Source organism: Adiantum capillus-veneris, chromosome 4 (genome assembly GCF_014529385.1).
Source record: "Adiantum capillus-veneris isolate H3 chromosome 4, ASM1452938v2, whole genome shotgun sequence".
In the NCBI taxonomy this organism is placed as follows: Eukaryota; Viridiplantae; Streptophyta; class Polypodiopsida; order Polypodiales; family Pteridaceae; genus Adiantum; species Adiantum capillus-veneris.
In genome coordinates this window covers 1,555,440-1,571,588 of record NC_140934.1, presented here as the reverse complement: position 1 = coordinate 1,571,588, position 16,149 = coordinate 1,555,440, and the positions used below count along the sequence as shown (strand labels likewise).

General features: G+C 45.5%; 1 protein-coding gene across 4 annotated transcripts in view; it reads left to right on the top strand.

Moving 5' to 3' along the window:
- The window catches only part of LOC147458603 (uncharacterized), a 69,731-nt gene that overhangs the window by 44,309 nt on the left and 9,273 nt on the right, over window positions 1-16,149 (top strand). For 2 of the 4 annotated variants that reach the window (XM_086510057.1, XM_086510056.1), the window contains one exon: window positions 10,121-12,093. The exons of 1 other annotated variant lie outside the window; for it this stretch is intronic. In XM_086510057.1, the coding sequence (XP_086366183.1) occupies window positions 10,777-11,247 (471 nt within the window). In that variant the 5' untranslated portion in view covers window positions 10,121-10,776 and the 3' untranslated portion in view covers window positions 11,248-12,093. Of the gene's footprint in view, window positions 1-10,120; window positions 12,094-12,977; window positions 13,283-16,149 lie in introns of those variants that run through there. One more of the 4 variants, XR_015187757.1, reaches the window with a different exon arrangement.

Below are 16,149 nucleotides of genomic sequence, written 5' to 3'. Positions count from 1 at the left end.
GACGCCATGGAAGCATCTCCTAAAATTTAGAGAACTGCTATTTTTGACCGGAAAATGTGTTCGCGTCATTAGCTCTGGAATGATAAGAGGAACATTTTATTGTTGTGCTGCGAAGTCAACTGACGCACCAGTTGATATATTTTTAGCAGGGAAAGCCCAAACTCGGAAACTGGGCGACGTGTCAGCCTGTGAGCGATTCTGCCACTATGGGAGGCAAAAACGAGCTACATATCAACAAAGGGGGCGCCATTTTCAGCCTCAGGTGGATTGTAGCAGGTACAGAAGCTATGGAATGCTTACCTTGCCCTCTATGCACAGTATGGTGACGGGAGTGATGCCCCGCACGCTACATACTGCTCTCTTTCTCCCCTACGTACAGTATGTTATGCCCCACTAGTGGGCTTCTCATTTGACCTATGTACAGTTCTGGGGTTTATGCGCGTTTGCCAAGGCAAGAGCCTTCTGAATAGGAACCGGATTAGCTAATTGCTAATCCCCCACAGGTACGCACAGTTCCATCACGAAAGATTGCGAGTTTGGAGAGTTTTCTCGCGTGAAAACTCGTCCAATTCACAGGGGAACTGTCCCATTGCGTGCGGGAGCCCTTGGGACACGCGTAGGCGTGTTCGCTCCGCTAAAAACGATCCGAAACAGGGAATTACAGCCTGCTGTGTTTTTCTGCAGGTTTAGGGTTTCGCACCTAAACTGCAAGGGAACACCGGGGGAGTCTCGTGAGAGCCTTGGGATGCGTGTACAGGCTTTTGGGCACCCGGCAGTGAAAAACAGGGAATTACAGCCTGCTGAAATTCTGTGACAGCTCGCCAGAAAGCTTCCAGATAGCGAGGGAATCCGTCCTAGACGGGTGCTTTTGACCTACAGGGGTTTTTGCGCCGTTATGCTGCCAAAATCAGGTCGAAAACCTGCGTTTTCAGCCCTCGCCAGGTTTGGACAGCTTTGTGAAAGCTTGTGCGAAGTGGTCGGATCATCTACTTTAATTTGAATAAAGAAATACCGAAAGGGGCGCCAGTCTTTGGGGCCTACAGGGTGTCGGTCTCGTGTGCGCAGTGACATTCTAGTCGTTGGACGCAACTGCGTTCTCTTCCCTTCTCAGTGCTCTGTGTAAAGTTAACAGGTAATTGAAATAGTACCGCCCTCTACGTTGTACGGGCCGGTTATAGGTATTGTCTTCAACTTCTTACAATCCAATTACTCTTTCTGTAATTGTTCTAGCATCAGTGTTATTTGACATTAGCACTAAGGTATTTCCAGTTGAGCTCCTAGTCTCTTTTGTGATATTTTCTTTAAGTTTACACACTTCTCTCTGTAGCATAGAGTTGTCTGTCTCTATGGTAAACCCTTACCATCTCTACTTTTAAAAGCCCTAATCGGGTGCCTTGGCATTGGTGATTTCCAAGCACATCATCCTCTACTGTCTTTGAGACAAACTTAGCAGATACTTACTTCAAGGAGCTATGGTTGCAGTCTCATCCCAACCGACTAACATGACTAACAGGGTCCTACAATCCGGAAGAAGAACAACCCTGCCCGCAAGTCAGTCACCCATTCTACCTCTACTCCCATATAGGCATAACCAAGGATCTCTTCGTTAACCAGGCCAACCCTAGTAGACAGCATTTGCCCGACAATGTCATCACGTCATACAATTGTGCTTCATTGGCATTGGGATCAAGGTCTCCCACATATAAGGAGCTTGTCAGTAAAGATTTGGTAAGTAAATTCTTAGCCTTGCTCGGCCTTCCTCAAACATGGCACGTGGCATTGTTCCCATTGTGGTCACAATGGGCAAAATTCAAGGACATTCTTGGACAATCAAGCAAGGGTAAGCTCTTTGGTGTATGCCTCTCTGCAAAGTGATGTATGGTATCCTCACCGGGAGGGGCACAACCTCAGAATTTCGTCTTTAGAAAGGGGTAAGCTCTTTGGTGTATGCCTCTCTGCAAAGTGATGTATGGTATCCTCATCTGGGGGGGCACAACCTCAGAATTTCGTCTTCAGAATGACTGCAAATCATCCCAATTAGTTCCCCCTCCCTTCCCAATTCGTCCCCCTCCCCTTAGTTCCCAATTAGTCCCCCCTCCCTTCCCAATTCGTCCCCCCCATCCCCTTGTCCCAATTCGTCCCCCTCTCTTCGCTCCCAATTCGTCCCCCTACCCATTCTCCCAAATTCGCCCCTCTGCCCCCCAACTCGTCCCTCCCAATTAGTCCCCCCTCCCCTCCCTATTCGTCCCCCCCCCCCCCCCCCCCCCCCCCCCCCCCTGCCTCTTAAATTCGCCCTCCTCTGCTCTCTCCCAATTCACCACCTTTCCCTCCCAAATTCGCCCATGCTACCGAATTAGTCCCTGCCAGATTCGCCCTTCTCCTGCCCATTTTCGACCCCTCCCTCCCAAATTCGACCCCTCCCCTACTTCCCAAATTCGCCCCTCTGCCCTCCAAATTCGTCCCACCCAATTAGTCCCCCCTCCCCTCCCAATTCGTCCCCTCCCCTTTCTCCAATTCGCCCTCCTTTGACCTATCAGAATTCGCCCCCTTTCCCTGCCAAATTCGCCCCTTGCTGAATTCGCCCATGCCCTGGCCACTTTGCTGAATTCGCCACTTTGCTGAAGTCGCCCATGCCCTGCCCAAATTAGACCCTCTCCCAATTTGTCCCCTGCCCCCCAATTCGTCCCCCTCCCCAAATTCGTCCTTGCTGAATTCGCCCATGCCCTGCCCAAATTAGACCCTCTCCCAATTTGTCCCCCTGGCCCCCAATGTCCCCCTCCCCTCCCCTCCCCTCCAATTCTACCTCCACTTTTTTTTCCAAACTCGTCCCTTCGCCCTGCACTCTCATAATTCGCCCCTTCCCCCAAATCGGCCCTCCCCTCATATCCACCCTATTAGGCGTGCCTTCCTTATTTCCAATTTTGCTCACTGTTTCCAATTCGGAAGCTTCCAAATTCGCCCACCTGTTCCAAATTCGAAACCAGGTCGCCTCGGCCATCTCTAGTCCCAATCTTTTTCCAAATTCGAAACCAGGTCGCCTCAGCCATCTCTGGTCCTAATCTCTGTCCACTGACATTTTTAAGCGACCGCGTTCTTGATAGCAGTTGTGGATCAGTTTTGGAACTTATTCAGTTGGAACTTCAATCTCTCTGCACAAGGTGTCATCAGTAGTTCAAGAAGAAGTGCAGTTATCATGGCAGGTACTAGCAAACCCTCAAGGAAAGCAATCAAGAAGCCACCACCTCCGCAGCTGAGTTCTGCTTAAGAGGAGGAGGATTCGGGAACTAACAGCCAAGATGTGGATGACTTCACCTCAAGTGATGCTAGCGATGAAAGTTATAAAGCATCCCAAACTTCGGAGTCGGAGTCAGAAGCTGTCTCTGAATCGGATGCATCAAAAGAAACAAACTTGAAAACAGCAGGTAAAAAGAAACGCAATCAGGAAGTCATCCACCACGAAATTGCTCGGCCGGCTGCATCTAAAAGTTGCACACCATTCTTCCTGGTTGTTTATCTACAGCCACCTCGACCGTCTCTCAGCCAAATCCTCTCCAAGGACCAGCTACAGACTATGGGTCTCACAGCACTGGCCGAAGATCTCCCAACCACTGTTCCTATAGAAATGATTCATGATCTTTTGAAGAACTTTCTCAAGGTCACGGGTCATAAACTCACCGCTACAAGGCTAGGCCATGTTATGGGTATGAAAACCTTTCCAGCTGTGAAGCCTGCCACTAGAACCTTCTCTCAGATTTCTAAGGAGGCCACAATTCAGTCATGCGAGGAAATGCTCAGTATAAATCATCCGAACTATGAAAGAAATAAACAGATCTTGGCAATCTTTAGGTACTACTTTCTTGCTAGAGATGCCAAAGAAGACAAAGGGAAATGTGAACTGCCCACTACAGTATCTCATTGGGACGGTCTTTACTGTTTGCTCCATGCCCAACCCTGTGGATTTCACCAGATCCTTTTTTCATCTTTACAGTCTCGGGCAAAAAGATTTCGGACCCAGGTGAGATCTGTACAGCTCAGCTTCAAATGCTTTGCAGCCCCTCTCTTGGCCTGGGTTGTCAGTATTCCTGTTACACCAGATGAAGTAGATGTTGATATGCGAAGTGTGCAAGGAAAAAGGAAATCACTAAACATTCATGCTGATCCTACAATCCGCAAGAAAAAGAAGATAAAAGCAAAGGTGGCCAAAGATACAACAGAGTCTCTAATCTCCTTGCCAATATCGGAGAGCCAACAGACTAAAGTAACACATCTTCCGCGGCGGTCTCTGTCTACCACCCCTCTCGCCACGAGTGTCAACTCCCGAATTTCACGACAAATCGGCGGCTTCTCCCTCGGAGATTCCTCTACCTTCTTCCCCTATATTCACCCATACGCATCTGACTCCACCGGCAACTACCATCTCAGATCCCGTCTCAGCTCCTACTTCAGCTCCTACTCGACCAATAGTGCCTCCTCATAGTGACCCACTTGTGCCACTTGGGACATCATCAGGGGTGGCCGACTCTACTTCTCTGGTACATCTTTCGGAGAAAGTATTACAAGACTCTAGGAATACTATCGCCACCATAGAGCTTGGAGCGGAACAGTTAATTGCTACCCACCAGCGCCACTCTGCCATATATGCAGCAATGGCGGGATCTCTGAAGGTGGCTCAGGCTCAGGCTTAGGCTCCGATAGGGTTTGGATGGCCTGGATCCGGGCCACCATTGCAGACCGCAGGTCCTTCTCAGCACTTCATGGGATTATACACACAGCCTCAGCCTCCAGTTCAGTACTACAATCCACAATACCCTCACGGATTTCAGTCTTCATCGTCCCACATGCATAGCGTTCCTTGCTGCGACGGTGTTGCTGGGGCTCACCGTCATGGCTCACTCGTCGTCCTCAGTTCACTTCCGGACAGGTGTTACCCTCTGCCGTGCAGCAGCTGGGGGCTCCTTTCACAGGGGGCCAGGTTATGGACAGAGCCCAGCGGCCTCTACCAGCTCAGCAGTCCTTACAACGAAGTTCCACCATTGATTTGATGTCTCCACCTTCGGAGACCGATCCTTCGAGTGCAGCTATAGCGACTACTCTTTCTCTGGGATGATGAGTGACAGTCTTTTCACCATGACAGTACAATAGTCATTTATTATTGCAGTTCAGTCTTTTAGCAGTTTCAGCGGTTCTCTCACCGAGACGATGGGTGGTTTCATGTGTCACTTACACAGGACATACACATACAGTTAGTACAGCTGGTACAGTTGGTCGGGTCTGGTTCACACTGGACGGACTCTCTGGGCTAGACAGTGACACGTGGCAGGATACGGACGGTGGCCTAGTGGACATCGTGGCCAGGTCACCACCACTCAGTTTCGGGATAGACTTAGATGGCTAGTTCCGGGATAGACTTAGATGGCTGACATTTATGAGCCGTTGGTGGCTCTCTATGGTTGTACATATGAGTAGTCGTTTGGGGTCATTTGGAGCATTATCTTTTATGTAGTCGTTTAGAGTGAGTCTATACACAGAGCACGTCTTCACCATCCCCGCACATCTGAGCCTCGACACCCCCATTGTACCTGAGAGTCCTGGGCTGGAGCTGAGTGTGCTGCCACGCCAGAGTCTGTATCAGTTCTTTGAGATAGTCGAGTCATTTGTTGTGGTCTACTGTTGCTGTGCTGTTGTGTCTGTGAGCGTTGTTGTCTATTGTTTCCTATTTACAGCCTGTTTTGAGTGAGATTGTCATGCACATTGCAGTGAGGAGCACCCACTGTAGAGAGCACGACACACTATCTGCGCTACAGGTGCTGCGCCGCACTAACCCTATAAGGAGGTCTATTTGGTGGGCTACATCCTGGCACCAAATCTATCCGATGGTCCTCAGGTCTCTCTGGCGGCAATTGCGGCGGTAATGAATCAGAAAAACAGTCACTAAACTTTTGCAAAAATGCTGACCTTTCTTTATCTAACACAGATAAATTTGACTAATCACTATCTGAGACATCACGTGCAAAAATCAAGTACACAAAAAGATGATTCTTTATTACAGAAGTGATAGCAGAAGCAGTTACAATAGGGACTGACTCTCCTGTAAGCTTTACATCCAAGATGTGAGTTTTGCCCCTATGTCGTACAATGATCTTTTTGTTGTAGGCATCCAAGACTCCATGCACTCGAAACATCCACGGGATCCCCAACAAGGCGTCACATCGTTCCAATGGCATGCAGACGCAGTTTTCCAATGATGGGAGTAACACACTCTGAGTGGCCAGGACATGCGAACCCTACCTCTGCTGTGCACCCCATCTCTTCAGCTCTGATACCCAGCTTCATAGCTAACTCTGGTGAGATAAAGTTGGCTTTGGCACCTGGATCAAAGAAGATGAGTGCCGTCGATCCTAACTTTACCCCATGCACTGCATAACTCATTGGCATCTGTGATGGGCCTGTCACCCACCATGTCTAGCACTAAACCTACCGTGGGTTTAGGCTTCTTGCCTTTCTGGTCTTTTTTATCTCTGAGTCAGCTGGTCTTTTTCTTTGTGGACAATTGATAGCAAAGTGACCAGGCTGCTCGCATATAAAGCATTTTTTCTCAGCCATTAGGACCTTCTTTTCCTCGAGTGAAAAGATCAGAAGTCCCGACTGAATCCTTGTCTTTGGTGGCCTTTTCTAACTCCTGCGACGCATCAGGAGCGGTTTTCACAAAGGGCTTCTTTGCTGAATTTTTCTTTTGCTACCCTCCTTTGTCGCTGCTCGGAAATCCACTGTCCTCTCCTTTCAACAGGGAAAGACCAATGTTCGCAACTTCCATAAGCTGAGTGAGGGTAGCCACTCTGTTCTTTGTACGGTAATTGCGAAGCCCTTTAGGCAACCCACAACAATACTTCTCTATCTGCTCTGTCAATGGCACAAATCTATAGCAGGTCACTGAGAGTAACGCTTTACAAAACCTCCTATTGTACTCCAGCAAGCTCTTGCACGAAGCTGAAGTAAGCTGGTGCCAATCCGTCATGACGTCGGCTTCAAATTCATTTGACAGCCAAGCAGATGCAAACATTTGCTTGAAGTAAACCCAAGTGGCGGGTGCTTGTCCTTGCATTAACAATGTCGTCCACCATGTAAGCATTGAACGGTAGTTTCACCCATTGATGGGTAGTGGTCGGCACTGGAATTCGTATGGTAAGAGGATGTCTAGGCTCAGAGCAAGATCATGTAGGTCCCCTCGAGCAAGATCATATAGGTCCCCTCGTCGCACTTAGCAAGTTGGTGGATACTAGGAAATGAACTCAATAAAGGCCTAAAGTCAAGGTGTGACTACCAACAGAAAGTATCCGACAGTTGGGCCACATTGCACTTTTGGATGTGATCCAATGAGGATTGATGGTCAAATGACCACAGGGAGCCCAACGGAATCATTTCCTAAATTTTAGGGAACTGCTATTTTGGGCCACGAAATGTGTTCGCGTCATTACCTCCGGTATGACTAGGGGAACACTTTACAACTCTGTCGCGAAGTCAACTGAGCGACCAGTCGGGAGTTTTTTAAGCGGAAAACCCGAAACGGGAAATGATCTGTAAATGCGCCAAGTGGCATACTCTTGTGCACTTTCCTCATGCAAGAAGAATTGGCGCTGAATTTCATGCTAGGAGAGGCCTCATTTGCAAACTGCCACAGGTTAAGAGCTATGGAGTGCTTCCTTTCCCTCTTATGTACAGTGCGGTGCCAGGAGTGATGCTCTGCACGCTATGCACTGCTTTCTCTCTCTCCTATGAGCAGTATGTTATGCCCCTCTAGTGGGCTTTTCATTTGACCAATGTACAGTTATGTGGGTTCATGCACGATTACCGAGGCAAGAGCCTCTTGCACAAGTACTGGATTAGCTAGCGGCTAATCCCCTGTAGGTACAAGTGAATTCGGAGAGGTTTCACGTGAGAAATCTTGTCCGATTCAAAGGGCAAGTAGCCCTACAGGTGCGAGAGCTCGAGGTCTTGCTACAGATGCGACCAGCACGCGAAACGGAGCCCAAAACAGGGAATTACAGCCTGCTGTGTATTTTTGCAGGTTTAGCATTTCGGCCCTAAACGGACCCTAATACCCCCAGGAGGTTCGGGGACACGAGGGGACCGCTGTACAGGTGATCTGGCGCATTTTCGGGGCAAAAAACAGAGAATTCAACGTGCTGCAGATTCTCGCCAGGTTTTGCAAAGTGTCCGTATACGTCGGGAAAGTCAATTATTGCGTGGGGATACTGACTGTGAAGCGTCTAGTACAGTTATGCTGCCGAAATCGGGCCAGAACAGGTGTTTCTTAGCCTGGATTGTGCGGGACAGCTCGTAGGAGATCACAGGTTTTATTCCCTCTGTTAAAGAATAAAGAAATACCGAAAGGGGCCCCAATTTTGGGGCCTACAGGTTGTCGGCATCTGCTCGGAGCATTCTAGCTTCCGAGCCGTGTGTGTACTTAGGTGCTAATCCCCGTTACACGTTAACCACCTTTGCAAAGTACTGTGTGTGTGTGTGTGTCTAAAGTAGAGAATTTCGGGTGAAAGCCAATGCCTACCGCCCCACGGGCCGGTTTCAGTGAGATGAAGAGGGTGACCTCCCTCCCATGCAAATTGGAGAAGAAGAAAACAAATAGAAAATTCCTGCCTGCAGCCTCTTCTAAGAGAAGAAGACAATGGCAGATTCTGTGGTGCACCTAGTTGCTTGGTGATGTTGGTGACCCTTTGCTCTACACCTACTCTCAGTGCAAGGCCCCATTCAATGCTTCCTATACGAGGCACACCTACTACTATAAAATCTATCATAATGTTCCATGGATGGAGGTCATTGTGGATAACTCCCTTGCCATGAGCATCCGCCAATGCTTGCACAAAAGCATCAATAAGCGATTGGGCATGCAAGCACAGATTGTGTCCCCATCGTGACTCTTCTTCAGATAGCTTCTTTGCTTCTACAGATAGCCTTACCTTCCCTCCACCATCCTGTACCACTAGCATTTTGGTCAAGTGTGTCAGATATGGCACTATCTCCATCAGATCTCCCAAAGAACCCCCATTGTAATAGGGCAATATAAGCATCCAAGGAGGGCTCCTTGTATGTGCAATTGGATGCACAATGCCAGGATGGAGGAGGCCAATGGAGGACTCCAATCCAAAGTTCTTTAGTGGCAACTTGGGCCCTCCTTTAAATTCTCATCACTAGGGGATAACTACAGGCAAGAAAGAAATACCATTTATCTGGCACTTGGAAACTATGCCATATGCCTCACTACCTAATTTTCCAAGTATGGATATGGCTTGCTTGGGGATCCCAATTATAAATGTGCATTCCGAGTTGAACTCGGTCCTCATCACTAGGGCATCGTCTCTAGCTAGGGGGCGGTTAGAAGAAGAAGCCTCTACGTGTGTGGCATGATGTATCCTCATCTTCTTTGACAAAATCTATTGTCTGTATCATCAGCACATCTACTCTTCTCCTTCTCCTTTATCCACACCTCCCTTCAAAGTTGTAGCTTCGCCAAATCTATCCCATCCGGCTTCTTGTCCCTCAAATCCCAATGGTCATACTAATCGGATTGGGTGTTGCTGAGAGAGGGTAGTAGGGGATGCTTGCATATATAGTATGTCTTATAAGCAAGGCTTTTGAATAGTGGGTATTGCTCGGCTCAGGTTTCATTGCCAATGCTACAAGGCTTACTTCATGTTTTATATGAATAAAATTGGTCTTAGCAGCCTATATTTTGACATAGCAATCACACTATTTGGCTCGGGTGTCAAGACCTATGTTTTGTAGCATTTCACCTACTCTTGATTCGTGATTGTATTGCTCGGCTCGAGTGTTGTTGAGAGAGGGTACGGGATGCTTGTTTGTATAGTTTGCCTTGTAAGCAAGGCTTCAAAACAGCAGTCGTATTGCTCGGCTTGAGTTTTGTTGCCAATGCTACAAGGCTTACTAATTAAAAATGGTCTTGGTAGCCTATATTATGACATAGCGGTCGTACTATTTGGTTTGGGTGTTGCTATATAGATATCAAGATCTATGTTTTATGGCACACCACCTACTCCTGATCCTTGACACAAACGACTGAATTGCTCAACTTGGCTATTGCAAGCAGAGCTTAATGAAGCACAAGCGCAGTACACCGAACGCAACATTCAAATTGACCTTGAAAAAGGCAAGACAATGGACTTGTCGATACAGCTGCTCGAGAAAGATCAGCGATGGAAAATATTGCTAAGCAATACAGCAATGATCGGGCAAGGCAGGCTTAGGAGATGGAGATATCAAAGAAGATAACAGATGAGCAACTCGCTTTAAAAGAAAGTCAGATCAAGCAATGACCATGGCTCATGAATTGAGCAAGAAGAGACTGCAGCAGGCAGAGGCGATGATCAACGAGTTCCTATTCAACCCAATAGTTAGAACTAGCTCGCAGGACCCTGCAAAAGATGCAAAGATCCAAGAGCTCAAGAAACAAGTGGAGGTGGACCATATGCTAAGGGTCACCATGGTTACGGGAATGATGCAGAGGGAGGAGACAAAGAACAAAGAGATAGCTGAGCTCAAAACTGAATTGGAAGCATTGAAGAAAGAGCTAGCTGAAAAGGAAGTGGCCAGGGTTCTCCTACCACCCTTGGACCCTCCTGCACCAGAGCCGAATTACTTTGAGCATTAAGAGATGGATATCCCCAGCTCAAGCACAGATATAGCAGGTGCTATGGAAGAGGATCAGTCGGATCTGCCGGACATCTATTGGCTGATCCAAGGGAGATGGATTTGGAAAAAGAGCTTAAAGAGAAGATCCAGTGGGAGGTGGATGCAGTTATCAAGGAATGCATGGATTGGGAGCGTCGTTTGCTGCACTCCGTCTGTATTGTATATCTTACCCCAGAAGCCATCCACGCGGATTACCACATGCCAACACTGCCATATCCACTCCTCAAGCAAGAAGTACAGCTGATGAAGAAGAAGTTCTTACCTGAGTGCCCAACATATGAGTTAGGAGGGTATGCTCAAGTACCTATCCAAGATCGTCAGGTAGCAGACATTCAAAAGAACCAGCCGACTTGGAGAAAGAACCCAAGAAACTGGATACATTATTTGGCTGCCCCACAAGAGTTGCGCATCAACCCCACACTCTGTCCAATCAAACATCGATGCAACTGGGACAATTTTGGACGCATCACAAGTAGGGACACGATGACCTGGCTGAACTACCCAGAGTTGCCAGAGCCCAAGTAGGGAAAGCAGCCCACAGAAAGATACATGGTGGAAACTCTCAATGGGGTTATCCAACAGCTGAAGGACTTTCCCGATTTGAGTTGCATTATGTTGGTCAAGATCGCAAAACTTTTTGTAACAGTTATTGAGGCCTTCAACGACATAGAGCAAACAGGTCATCCATGGACCAAATTCTTTGAAGGAGCCCAAGGGTTATGCTGGAACTTACTGAAGGCACCAAGTCGACAAGTGCTGATGGGGTTATATGCAAGAGTCATCTTTTTACCCTCACACTATATGGTGAACCTTTGAAGAAGCATTCTACATAGGATTTTTCGAAGTACAGAGCAATTTATTCTCCATGTTGAATGCAAATCTTAGAAGCCGCTTTGTGGCCTTTATGCGCATGGAGATAGAGATGCCTTTGAAGGATGTATTAACAGATGCAAAATTAGAGCTAAAGATCAGGAAGTACCGAAAGGGACTTCAATTCAAGTGAAGACCACCAGGCCAACAAGAAGGAGCTTAAAGCCAGTGCTTGGGGACGCGCACTGAATTAGGCGTGGGGGAGTGTTTTGCAGGAAAAGACAAACGGAGCTACCATGTAAAGAAGCGGATTTAACTAAATTTGCCCGGCTTAATCAAAGTGTGTAAAATGTGGAACCCGTTGAAAAGTTGTAATTTGGGGCTATTATAGCTTCCAATTTGTATGGGACTTGAACTCACGACCTAGGCATTATTTTTTGAAAGGTGAAAAACCTTAGTATATAAGGCAATTAAGTGAGTTTTGAAAAAATCCTTTGTATTAAGAAAAGAGCAGCACGTTTGAATAGAAGCAACCTTATCCTCTTGGTGGAGATTGATTTCTATGCAATTAAGCTTCCAAATCAAGTGGAATTTATTCATAAGTGAAGTGTAAGTACTTGTTTAATGCTTTTCCCTCACTATTTATTTAATCAATTTGTTATGATTTGTCTACTCTTTAATCACTCTTTCTGCGAGCTAAATGAGCTAATTAGTGATTCGTTTATGCTCCGAATGCTTTCAAACATAGATAGGAAGTGTTTTCGCATGTTACCAGTGTGATTACAAGTATCAAAACACTATTTTTCAGCCCTAGCAGCTAAGACTTGTCATAATAATGATTTAAGTGTTTGGTTATCTTCCCTAATGTCATGCGAGTACGCTCATTGAGTTTCGTGTCGATTAGATCGACTTCGTTTGCTCATTGAAAATCCTTGAGTATGTAAATAGGAAAGAGAGGTAGATTGTGTGAATATGCTTGAGTGCTTATCTAGTTGGTTAGCCATTTCTTCAGTCTTGTTGTTCGTAGACTCCATAGTGCTATGACGCCTCCGTGCACTAATCGGGTCACTCCCTCGCATTGATTTTGTATGTTAGTGCTGAAAAGCTATACTTAGGATGTCCGTCTCATGGCGACCCGCTAACACACTCTCTCTCTCTCTCTCTTCCTAAGGTGAAGTGATGACACCTTAGATACTACTACTTCTCTCTCTCTCTCTCTCTCTCTCTCTCTCTCTCTCTCTCTCTCTCTCTCTCTCTAAAATTTCTCCTTTTTTTGGTGTCCCTTGCTACTCTTATCTTTTAGTTTCATTTTTTACCATGGAAGAACTAGTTATCCGTCTCCTCCAATATGTGACATTGATAACAAGTGTGTGGGGTCATTGACATCTCCCTTCCAACTTATGTAAAGTATGTTCTAATAGCTTCTATGTGGTTGATGGTGGCAGGTAACAGTCCTCACACTTCCTTCTGATTCCACATGGACGTTCTCTTCACTTTTGGTTATCTACTTTTATTTCAAGCTTTCTTGTATCCATGCTTACATGTTCAGAGCATCTAGTTGTTTCTAAATTCCAAGTCCACAAACTGGATCTACCTCTAGTTTTTTCACTATGGTTGTAGCTCTATGAATTCTAGAGGTGTTTAATTCAATATTACTAAGTTCTCTTCCCTTTGTTTGGTGTCCCTTACTACTCTTATCTTTTAGTTTCATTTTTCACCATGGAAGAGCTAGTTATGAGTCTCCTTCAATGGGTGACATCGATAACAAGTTTGTGGGGTCATTGACACCTACCTTCCAACTTATGTAAAGTATGTCCTAATAGCTTCTATGTGGTTGATGGTGGTAGGTAACAGTCCTCACACTTCCTTCTGGAGGGTCTGATGCTGATTCCACATGGACTTTATCTTCACTTTTGGTTATCTACATTTATTTCAAGCTTTCTAGTTGTATCCATGCTTACCTGTTTAGAGCATCTACTGTTTCTAAATTCCAAGTCCATAAATTGGATCTACCTCTAGTTTTTTTCACTATGGTTGTAGCTCTCATGAATTCTAGAACTGTTTTCAAGATTACTAAGTTCTCTTCACTTGCCACATGTTACTATTTTTGTCTTCTCTTTTCTATCTAGTTGGTTTGACCTGGGTTCAAACTACTCACACACACACACACACACATTTCTTTTTAATCAAATCTTCCTCTATTTCTGGCATTGCAAAAATTTATCAACACATTCAACTCTTTCTCTCGTTGAGACACCTCACTATCTGACTTTTTTTTTTATAGTCGTTTAGCTCTCTCTCTCTCTCTCTCTCTCTCTCTCTCTCTCTCTCTGTGTGTGTGTGTGTGTGTGTGTGTGTGTGTGTGTGTGTGTGTGTGTGTGTCTCATTTTCTTGAGAATATCTATTAGTATTTATCTTTTTTTCAAAATTAAAATGAATTATTTCAAGATTAACCCTGTTGGTCATGCTAATAATTTCTATATTCTTGGGTCATGAAAAACCAACACTCTCTCTCTTTTTGTATAAATATCACACATTTTCTCTCTCTTAGAGCGTGCTCTCGCAGAGCAAGGGAAGCCTGGGTTATATCTTACTTACCACGCAAGTATTTCGCTATGTGGGAAAATATTTCACAATAGTTTCAGCGAGGTGATGGCCTTCCTTCAAACTTGGGGTAGGGTTCAAGCTATGAAAATTTTTAAGTGAAGGGGAGGGCCTATTTATAGGATTTTTGGGCTCCTATGATTGGACTACCAAACTGGGAAAGTGACTGGGCAAGTTGTGCACATGGCAAGTTGACTGGGAGTGGAGGGGGATGTCGCAGGCTGACTAGACCTCCACATAGGCTCAAAAACTCGAATTTTGCAAGTGGCCTATCTTCAATGTCAAACATGCTCATTTTGACCCAGTCCTTAATCAGTTTCTCCCCTCCTTAATCACTTAGCCCACTGTAGCCTCCTTTTCTGGCCAATTACATTCAAGTTGCCCTTTCCCTTAATTACCTAGCCCCCCTTTTTAATTAACTTTCCCTTGTCCAATCATATTCAAGCTCCCTCTCCCCTTAATTACTTAGCCACCTTTTTAATTAACTTTCCCAGGGTAGCCTACTCTAGCCCCCTTTCTGGCCATTAGGAAACAGGATAAAGTTGACTTTCCTTTTCCCAGCTTGAGATGCCTCATAAGTCTAATCTTATCCTCTTATCCACTCACATCCTAAGGTTCAACTTTTGATTTAATTCCCACATCCTAAGGTTGATTTATTCATTTAATCAACCATTACAGATTGGATAACTAATTAGACATTCAAGGTGTGCATAGAATTGCACAAGGGTACACACTTACACAAGAATGATTGGAAAAGACCCATCTTTATTTATGTGACAAAATATGTACATCATAAGGTTGGGATATGTACAAGGCTGGGACATTACATATTGTCTTGTGTACCCAATGGAAATGCTGAGCTTTGTTGCTTTTGGCCTTTGTTGGAAAGCGTTGTCTTTTTGTCGTTGAGAATGAATGTTGTGGCTTCTTCCATTTTGTGTCCTTCCTTCCTTGGTCTGCCTTCCAGGGAGGGATGTTGTTGATTGAGCTCAGAATTGCATTAGCTGGAACAATGACTTTCTTTGTGGATGTAGCATTTAGCTTTCCCTTGTCTGAAGTCGACAAAGCAATATATGAGTGTTGAATGGCATTCATCTCTTCTATTGTTTGTGAGCTGGGACCTATAAGGGATACTGAGTTTACCTTCATGTTGTACTTGTTGAGATATCAAGCTCAACTCATGGTCCACCTGGACTGATTTCCCCACCTACATTCATCATCACTGGCATGTGGTAGGATACGAGGATCTTTGCTAGTGATATTACAATTGGTCGTGAAAGAGAGAGTCCTGCTAACTCATCTAATGTATTAAGAAAGGGTAAGGAAAAGGTTGATGATGCCCCGAAGCTACCAAACTTGAGTGCAGGTTATGATGATGTAGATGGAAATTCGAGTGGTTCTAAGCATAGTCTTGATGAGGAGTTTTGGATACCCTTTGTGAAAACACCTGGTGTTAAAAAGGCTTTGGAAGGCATGCATAAAAAGCTAAGAAGGTCTTCTAGAGTCAAGAAGCCCATGCAACATTTGATGTATGATGGATATGTAGCGCACCACTATGTATATATGGCAAAGATTGTGTAGGATGTAGAACCCACTTGTTTTGATGATTCTGTTGGAAATGTAAAATGGGAGAAAGCCATGGATGAGGAGATGGATGCTCTTGATGCAAATGAAGCATGGGATTTGGTTCCCTTGCCAAAAGATAAGAATGAAGGTGAAGCATAATAGTGATGGCAGTGTAAGTAGGTACAAGGCTAGATTAGTAGCCAAAGGTTATGAGGAGACTTTCAGACCCATAGCTACGATGGCTATAGTTCATGCTATTATTGCAGTGGCTACATCAAAGAATTGGATGTTGCATCAAATGGATGTGAAGAATGCATTCTTGCATGGTGACTTGCAAGAAGAGGTGTATATGGAGCAGCCATAGGTATATGGGGATGTGAGGCATACCCATTTTGTATGCAAGCTAAAGAAATCTTTGTATGGGTTGAAGCAAGCGCCAAGAGCATG